The sequence below is a fragment of the Bison bison genome, unplaced genomic scaffold (genome assembly GCF_000754665.1).
Source record: "Bison bison bison isolate TAMUID 2011002044 unplaced genomic scaffold, Bison_UMD1.0 scf7180017864314, whole genome shotgun sequence".
Classification (NCBI taxonomy): domain Eukaryota; kingdom Metazoa; phylum Chordata; class Mammalia; order Artiodactyla; family Bovidae; genus Bison; species Bison bison.
In genome coordinates, this window is record NW_011494886.1 from 2,937,180 (window position 1) to 2,947,315 (window position 10,136).

The 10,136-nt window shown below is 38.6% G+C and overlaps 1 protein-coding gene across 1 annotated transcript in view; it reads right to left on the bottom strand.

The window, feature by feature from the left end:
• Positions 1-10,136, bottom strand: part of CFAP44 (cilia and flagella associated protein 44) — a 113,693-nt gene that overhangs the window by 71,238 nt on the left and 32,319 nt on the right. The window contains exons 14-16 of the mRNA XM_010852770.1: positions 6,031-6,240; positions 5,265-5,375; positions 1,425-1,586 (exon numbers count right to left, since the gene is read on the bottom strand). Of these exons, the coding sequence (XP_010851072.1) occupies positions 1,425-1,586; positions 5,265-5,375; positions 6,031-6,240 (483 nt within the window). The remainder of the gene's footprint in view (positions 1-1,424; positions 1,587-5,264; positions 5,376-6,030; positions 6,241-10,136) is intronic.

Below are 10,136 nucleotides of genomic sequence, written 5' to 3' on the forward strand. Positions count from 1 at the left end.
TTCTCAAGTGGCAGGTCAGGTGGTCTGGTATTCCCATCTCTTTCAGAATTTTCCACAGTTTATTGTGATACACAGTTAAAGACTTCGGCATAGTCAATAAAGCAGAAACAGATGTTTTTCTGGAACTCTCTTGCTTTTTCAGTGATCCAGCGGATATTGGCAATTTGATCTCTGGCTCCTCTGCCTTTTCTAAAACCAGCTTGAACATCTGGAAGTTCACGGTTCAAGTATTGCTGAAGCCTGGCTGGGAGAATTTTGAGCATTACTTTACCAGTGTGTGAGATGAGTGCAATTGTGCAGTAGTTTGAGCATTATTTGACATTGCCTTTCTTTGTGATTGGAATGAAAACTGACCTTTTCCAGTCTGTGGCCACTGCTGACTTTTCCAAATTTGCTGACATATTGAGTGCAGCTCTTTGATAGCATCATCTTTTAGGATTTGAAATAGCTCAACTGGAATTCCATTACCTTCTCTAGCTTTGTTCATAGTGATGCTTTCTAAGGCCCACTTGACTTCACATCCCAGGATGTCTGGCTCTAGGTGAGTGATCACACCGTCGTGATTATCTTGGTCATGAATATCTTTTTGTACAGTTCTTCTGTATATTCTTGCCACCTCTTCTTAATATCTTCTGCTTGTCAGGTCCATACCATTTCTGTCCTTTATCGAGCCCATCTTTGTGTGAAATGTTCCCTTGGTATCCCTTGGTCGGTCCTTTATGTAAAATAGATAGCCAGTGCCCATGCTCTGTGACAACCTAGAGAGGTGGGGTGGGGAGAGAGGTGGGAGGGAGGTACTAGAGGGAGGGGCATATGTATACCTATAGCTGATGTATGGGAGAAACCATCACAATATTGTAATTATCCTGCAATTAAAAATTAAATTAAAAAAAAACCTGTCACAATTTATTCCAGTGGCCTGAGAAATAAAACATCTTGGCTAAAATTTAAATGGTCCTCTGTGGTGGTCACAGACTCCTGTCAAACTCCTCCACAAATTGCATCCCTTTGTTTCGTGGCCCAGTCTTCATTTCTTGAAAACAACAAAACTCTTGCAATTCTGCCTTCCCTCAGGATGTTCTCCTAGCTTTTATTGCTTTCCCATTTTTAACCTCTCAAAATCCTTCCCTTTCATTAAATACTAAATGTCTGCTCAATGAAGTCATCCTTGATCTCCTCTCATCTCGCCATCACAACCATATATTCTTTCCTCTGCATGCCCCTAAAATTCTTTTCTTTGCACTGTGATTTTAGTATCTATTCATTACCTCCTTCTAATACAGTTAGCTGCTTTCTACAAGATAAGCTCCTTAAAGTAAAAGTTTGTATCTTCTTCTTCATATTTTCCTAGCACTTAACACAGGCTGTTTTATATCATAAGAAAGAAAATAATTAGAAGACAATGCTTCAAGGATATTTCATACCAGAATCTTAGATTTGACACTTGTGAAATGGAAATATTTTAAACACATGTCTTTGATTTCATAGGAAACTACATCATGGTCCTCCTCTTCCTCCTTTATAGCTGGAAACGGAGCTTCAAGAACATAGCCATTCTCACAAATAATCAGTAAAGTACTTTCAGGCTAAAAAAAAAGATTAAACATATCATTTACATTTAGGCAAGCTTTTAGAAACATAGTTCAAAAATATTTTAAACTATAATTTTAAAATTATAAAAACTATAATTGCTATGTATACTAGCCATTTAAAAAAGATACTATTACCAGCAATAACCACAGTGAGGAACTAAGTCAATCTTATCAACCACTATACACATTAATACAGTTATATCATTATTAATTAATAAACCAAGTGTTAAAATAAGATTTATATTTGTTTTATAGATGACCTCTTTTCTGAGCCAAAAATTGGGTTGTAAAATATGTCAGCTGAAAGGGCAGAATATTAAAATTAGGACTTCCAAGGAAAATCTGCAGTATGTGGACAGCATATACAACCTCTGCCTCCTTTGATGAATCATCCTCTGCTTGAATGCATTTAATGTGAATGTCCCAAGATTCTTGTTCTCTCTCCTCTTTTTCTGCCTCTCCATAAACATTCCCTGAGAAATCTTGTAGCCATCATGGCTTCATTACCACTCACAAGCAATTAGACTCTGAATTCATCTCTCTAGTCCAGACCTCTCTTCTGAGTTTCCAAATCATGTATTTAAACCACATGTGGGAAATTCCCATCTTGATACTCCATAGGTGCATTATTCAAAATGTTTATTCATTCAGTTATTTTATTCTATACTTCTTTATTACGTACCTACTATGTACTCAGAATTTTATAAAGTGCTAGAGGTAAAATTATAATAAAAATAGGAACTGTCTCTGCCATTATGGAGCTTACCTCCAATGGGAAAGCTTGTCACTTAACAAATCATATAAACAAATGTAAATTAGAACTGCAAAAAAAAAAAAAAAAGAACTGCAACTAGTGTTATAGAGGTACCACAAGGAGGTTGTAAAAGGTTTCCTGAGAAGGTGGTACCTAAGTCTCGATGTGAAGGATGAGTAGATTATTTCCATAATGACTTGGGGGAGGGCTTGAGGGAATATGCTATGTAAAGAATACACCATGTGCAAATATCCTGTGGCACATACGGGCTTTTAAGAAAGCCATGGCCTTGGTGGTATCACTAAGGTCAAGAGAACAGAAGTGAGAAGACAGATTGGGACAGAGCCTCGGGAAGCAACACTTAATGCCTGAACGAAGAAGGCTGAGAATGACAAGACATGGGAGAAGAAACTAGGAGAGCATAATGTCCCAAAAAGTCAAAGGGAGATGGTATTTCAAAGAGGAAATGAAGATCAACAAGGTCAACTGAGGCTAAGAGAGCAAGAAAGAAAAGAACTAAAATTGTTAAATGGATACACTGGTATCTCTGGAAGTGTTAACCTGGTGGGATTATGAGACAACAAACTTGTGAGAGCATGTGAAGGAAGAAGTAGGATGTAAGGAAATGCAGTTCATGGGAATAACCAACCCCCAGGAGAAAAATGGAAGGAGAAAGATGGGGCAGTGACTAGACGAGAACATGAGGACTAGGAATTTTTTCTCAATAAGTAAGAGGGCTTGAATATATTTCAATATTAATGGAAGTAATTCATTAAACAGGTAGGGTTAATTTTATATGACAGAAAAGAGAAAACAGTGTGAAATGTTGAAAACAGTGGGAGCAGATTCCCAAGGTCACAAGGGAGAATTGGCCTCAAGCAGGAAGACACATAGCTCCTCTACTGTAAGAAAAAAAATAGAGGGGGGAGAAACAGGTACCTGCAGAAGTAATAGGATTTTACATTTGGTAGTGGGAAGGTGAACGAGTTCCTGGCAGAGGTCTCCTACTTGTTCTGTGAAGTAAGTGATGCTGAGAATGAGAGTGAGTGAGCAAGTTGGAGGCTTGAAGCTTTGAGGAGAGGAGGAGTTTTTAAATGATGATTGTGGGTGAAAGAGAATTGATAAGAACAACATCATAGAATCACTAAGCCCTACTATGAATTGTGTTGAGGCCATTTGAGTCACTAAATCATGAAGAAGCTCATCTTTCCTGTTGCATGACTATCTCTAACTGCCCTTGATAATCACTGTAGGCAAATATAGATCAACTGGGGACAGTCAGGGATGGGTTTTTGCCAGAAATGTATGAAAAAAAGAGAAAGGAGCTCAAGTCATTGGAAGAGTGTTAACTAAACTTTATTGATAGAAAGAATCATGACATTTAAGCCAGATATAGGAGTAACTTAAGAGTCTTATGGAGAAGGCAATGGCACCCCACTCCAGTACTCTTGCCTGGAAAATCCCATGGGTGGAGGAGCCTGGTAGGCTGCAGTCCACGGGGTCACACAGAATTGGACATGACTGAAGTGACTTAGCAGCAGCAGCAGCAGTGTGTATAGTTCCATGTCATTTTATCACATGTGCAGATTCAAGTAATCATCCATAGCAAGCAAAATACAAACTACTCCACCACCAAAAAGATCTCCTTCAAGCTGTCCCTTTATAGAGTCAAACCCACTCCTTTCCCACCCATCGTTTTCCTGACTCCTGAAAAATGTTGGGCTGCTTTTTTTTGTAACTTTGATGTCGAGAGAAATGACTGACGGATGCACAAATATGTTGTGATATAACGGCTCATGCTTTAACAGAGCATCTTCTGCAGCTATCATTCTCTTCACCTACACCACTTGCACTCACCTCCTCTCTGACTCACATTCTGCCAATTCCTTAAGATTAATATAGAATAATGTAACATAACATGTTAACTTCCCCCTTTCTTGATATTCCCCTGCTCTATATTCATAGTGCATACGTGCCTGTTAAGTCGCTCCAGTCGTGTCCGACTCTGCAACCCCATGGTCTGTAGCCTGCCAGGCTCCTCTATCCATGGGATTCTCCAAGCAAGAACACTGGAGTGGGTTGCCATGCCCTTCTCCAGGGGCTCTTTCTGACCGAGGAATTGAACCTGTGTCTCCCTGGGGCTCCTGAATTGAAGGCAGATTCTTTACTGTTAAGCCACCAGAAAAGCCCCATATTCATAGTACATACTATCTAAACCACTGATACTGATATTTTAGTCACCCACTCCCTTGTGAAACCTTAAATAATTCTATCACAGAACAATATAACTATTTAAAATAGGTTACAGATGTTATCCCCAAAATTCTGATAGCACTTCTATATAGTTCATTGGTATTATTATTATGCTAGGACCCTAGTACAGTACCTGGCTTAGACAATCAATATTCAGGTGATTGAATTATCCTATGCTCAAAATTAGGGACATTAGAGGGATTTAATAAGATTAGTAATTAATACTGAATCACCATTGTCATTAGGAAACAGGCAATGGAAGTTAGAAAAGAAAATGGAGGTGAAATTCAGACAGAGGAGCAGGAAAGCGATAAAGATGAGGACAAATACATTCAGACCTTAGAAATGAACTTAATGTCAGAAGGACTGCCAGATCCAAGTCAACACATTCTGACGTGTTGTGTTTCATGATAAAGTCTCTGTTGTTGAAGAAAAGTCTGATATAACAGACTGATTAGATTACAGAAGAGAGAGGAGGTAGTGGGAGTATGGAGGGTGGTGGCTTGGAGCTCCCGAGTGATGTTTCACTAGTCAAGCTGAATAGCTTCCTTGGCCCCTTGCTGCAGGACCCAAGAGCGGAGCTAGTAATTCTACCCACTATTTTCTACCAGATCACTTCACTATGTAGTAATTGAGATTTAAACATGAAGACAATAACTACTTACATGAGAGCTTGAAGACCATGTTAGCTGGCAAACAGGTCCAGGAGTAGTAATATAACCAATAGGCTTATAGTCCCTTTCCACTTCGAAAAAGAAGACAGTTTTATCTTTACTCTAAGAAAAAGAGAGATATCCAAATATATATTATTATTGAAATCTATTCCAGAGAGTACAAAGAAATATTTAACAGCTATATTATACCCACTGCATACTTATATCTATAATGATCATATATCCTAGATTATTCTGGGAACATTCTTATTTCAAATATTTGCTTCATTTTCCCTGTGAGAATGTTTGACAAACCTGTCACATGTTTTCTTGTGTTTTTAAAAATAAAATGAAAAAAAGAAAAGAAAAAAAATAAAATAAAATAAAATGATCACCATACCTGTGTATAAATTAATTCACAAAAAATTCCACAATGCATATGCTCACCTATTTATGCATAATGAATTTACATGGTTATTCTCTTCATTTAAAACACTGACCATACATTGACCATACATAAAACATGCTGCATTATTCCCAGTTGAGAATTTCTATTCATTTAAAATAAGCATTACAACTCAATTTGTAAGAATATTTTTAATATTTTATAGTGAGGCACAGACTATACTGAAAGAATGTGAATACAAAGAAAACAAGAAATAGATATACGTTCTTGGAAAGAAATGTAAGGAAAGAAGGCATCATTAAGTAGGACGACTAATAAGGCAAGGTTAACCACAAAAACTCAATAGGAAACAAAAGGAAATCTACTCCTTACCCCTGTGGCCAGAACTTCTCCATCACGATCATAAGCTAAAGCAGTGATAGCAGCAGTATGAGGTTTGAAAACCTGTTTCAAACGAATATCTGCCTCCGAAACTTTCTTCCGTCCCACAAAAACCGTGAGCCCTTTTGGATCATAAAGTTCAAGAATTCGAACAACGCCATCTTCAAATCCTGCAGTAATCTGTGCTCCACCATAGCTTATCTTGGACAAAAAAGAAATGCAAGGTTTCCAAAATTAGTTAATTAAGAGAGCTACACTGCATTATGGGTTTTCCTGGTAGTTCAGATGGTAAAGAATCTGCCTGCAATGAAGGAGACCCTGGTTCAATCCCTGGGTCAGGAAGATCCCCTGGAGAAGGAAATGGCAACCACTCCAGTATTCTTGCCTGGAAAATGCCATGAACAGAGGAGCCTGGCGAGCTGTAGTCCATAGGATCACAAAGAGTCAGACATGACTGAGCAAATTACAGATATTTCTGTATTTTATTTAGACTTAAGTAATTTAACTAAATAATTAGGCTTCCCTAGTAGCTCAGTTGGTAAAGAATCTGCCTGCAATGCAGGAGACCAGGGTTTGATCCCTGGGTCAGGCAGATCCCCTGGAGAAGGAAATGGCAACCCGCTTCAGTACTCTTGCCTGGAGAATTTTCTGTATTTTATTTAGACTTCAGTAATTTAACTAAATAATGAACGAAAATAAGGGCCCATTGATAATTCCTTATACTTCTCTATGGTAAACTCCATCTCCTCCAGGACAGTCCATTATCACTGCTGACCATGAGACAGGTAAACAAGGACAATCTATCTACTATGTGCCAGAGACCCGTCAGCAGCAACCCAAGAGTAAGCATAGACAGTCTCAACCCATTTTCACAAATTAATGGTTGAGTGGGAGAACATATTGTTGTTGTTCAGTCACTAAGTCATGTCCTACTCTTTGTGACCCCATGGATTGTAGCACACCAGGCTCCTCTGTCCTCCACTATCTCCTGAAGTTTGCTCAAATCCATGTCCATTGAATTGGTGATATTATCTAACCATTTCATCCTCTGCCATCCCCTTCTCCTTTTGCCTTCAATCTTCCCCAGCATCAGGGTCTTTTCCAATGAGTCAGCTCTTCACATCAGGTGGCCACAGTATTGGAGCCTCATTAATCAACCACACAAAGGAATGTGGAATTATAAACTTAAATAAGTGTTAAAGGAAAGAAACAGTCTGTGAGAATGTATAGCAAAGAAAGCTAACCTAGACTCAGAGCTTCCTTAAGGAAGATACAGTGAAGCTGAGAACAGAGGGATGCCCAGGAGTTAATGAAGCATAAAAATACCTCTGGGAGAGGATATTGCTTGCGCACAGGTCATGTGGCAGGAAATAATGTAAGAGGAAAGAGTCAGTTTGACTAGAACAGACTGAGTGAGGGAACAGTGCTTCCACAAGCATTAGGTCACAAAATGGCTTATATGTCACATTAAGGATAGCTTTCATCCCAGAGAGCTAAGGAGTCAAACAGTTTTTAGTTTGGGGATGTAGAGTGGGGAGGTGACATGATCAGATCTACTATTTCAGGAAAGTCATCCTAGGTATAATGCAGAGAATGGATCTGAGGTGGCCGAGACAGGATGCATGGGAAACTTTAGGAAGACTATTTTTTTCATTAATTTTAATTGGAAGCTAATTACAATATTTTGGCAATTTTTGCCATACATTGACATGAATCAGCCATGGATATACATGTATCCCCCATCCTGAACCCCGCTCCTACCTCCATCCATCAGGGTTGTCCCGGTGCACCAGCTTTGAGTGCCCTGTCTCATGCATCGAACTTGGACTGGTGATCTATTTCACATGTGATAATATACATGTTTTAGTGCTATTTTCTCAAATCATCCCACCCTCACCTTCTCCCACAGAATCCAAAATTCTGTTCTTTATATCTGTGTCTCTTGCTGTCTTGCACATAGGGTTGTCGTTACCATCTTTCTAAATTCCATATATATGCTGTATTTAATACACTGTATTTGGTGTTTTTCTTTCTGACTTACTTCACTCTGTATAATAGGCTCCAGTTTCATCCACCTCATTAGAACTGATTCAAATGTATTCTTTTTAATGGCTGAGTAATATTCTATTGTGTAAATGTACCACAGCTTTCTTACCCATTCGTCTGCCGATGGACATCTAGGTTGCTTCCATGTCCTGGCTATTGTAAACAGTGCTGTAATGGACATTGGGGTACACGTGTCTCTTTCAATTCTGGTTTCCTTGGTGTGTATGTCCAGCAGTGGGATTGCTGGGTCATATGGCAGTTCTATTTCCAGTTTAAGGAATTTCCACACTGTTCTCCATAGTGGCTGTACTAGTTTGTATTCCCACTAATAGTGTAAGAGGGTTCCCTTTTCTCCACACCCTCTCCAGCATTTATTGTTTGTAGACTTTTTGATAGCAGCCATTCTGACCAGTGTGAGATAGAGCCTCACTGTGGTTTTGATTTGCATTTCTCTGATAATGAGTGATGTTGAACATCTTTTCATGTGTTTGTTAGCCATCTGTATGTCTTCTTTGGAGAAATGTCTATTTAGTTCTCTGGTCCATTTTTTGATTGGATCATTTATTTTTCTGGTATTGAGCTGCTTGTATATTTTTGAGATTAATTCTTTGTCAGTTGCTTCATTTGCTATTATTTTCTTCCATTCTAAAAGCTGTCTTTTCACCCTGCTTATAGTTTCCTTCGTTGTGCAAAAGCTTTTAAGTTTAATTAGGTTCCATTTGTTTATTTTTGCTTTTATTTCCATTACTCTGGGAGGTGGGTCATAGAGGATCCTGCTGTGATTTATGTCAGAGAGTGTTTGCCTATGTTTTCCTCTAGGAGTTTCTGGTCTTACATTTAGATCTTTAATTAATTTTGAGTTTATTTTTGTGTAGGGAGACTTTTAAAATGATGGCTGTTTTACTCCTGGAGACTGATTAATGTCATGTGGTCTGAGGTGGTATTGTGGAGCTGAGAGACCTGGACACATTTTAGAGATGGGTATAATGGTCCTATTTGGTGGTGACTAGATATGGGGAATGAGGCAGAGGGAGGTGTCAAGAATGACATACTTACTGAGACAGGAGATCCTGGAAGAGAGCCAGGTATGTGAGTGTGTGGGCTGTTGTTGCATTTATTATTTTGAAGTGGGGGGAGGGGGACTGGGGACCAGTAGAAGACCATGAACTTAATCCTGGACATGTTGAGTTTGAGGTCCCCTGGAGATCTCAAAATGAAGACGACAAATAGTCTGCAGCTTAGAAGAAAAGTTTTGGCTGGAGATATAAATCTAGCAGTGTCTGTATGTACTAAATCTGCTGTCTTGGAAGGCATTTAGGAGAAGGGCAAGAGCCCTGGTATTCTTTTTTGTTTGTTTGTTTCTTTTGCATTTATTTCTGCTCTAATTTTTAAGATTTCTTTCCTTCTACTAACCCTGGGATTCTTCATTTCTTCCTTTTCTAGTTGCTTTAGGTGTAGAGTTAGGTTATTTATTTGACTTTTTTCTTGTTTCTTGAGGTGTGCCTGTATTGCTATGAACTTTCCCCTTAGGACTGCTTTTACTGTGTCCCACAGGTTTTGGGTTGTTGTGTTTTCATTTTCATTCGTTTCTATGCAAATTTTGATTTCTTTTTTGATTTCTTCTGTGATTTGTTGGTTATTCAGCAGCGTGTTGTTCAGCCTCCATATGTTGGAATTTTTAATAGTTTTTCTCCTGTAATTGAGATCTAATCTTACTGCATTGTGGTCAGAAAAGATGCTTGGAATGATTTCTATTTTTTTGAATTTACCAAGACTAGCTTTATGGCCCAGGATGTGATCTATCCTGGAGAAGGTTCCATGTGCGCTTGAGAAAAAGGTGAAATTCATTGTTTTGGGATGAAATGTCCTATAGCTATCAATTAGGTCTAACTGGTCTATTGTATCATTTAAAGTTTGTGTTTCCTTGTTAATTTTCTGTTTAGTTGATCTATCCATAGGTGTGAGTGGGGTATTAAAGTCTCCCACTATTATTGTGTTATTGTTAATTTCTCCTTTCATACTTGTTAGCATTTGTCTTACATACTGTGGTG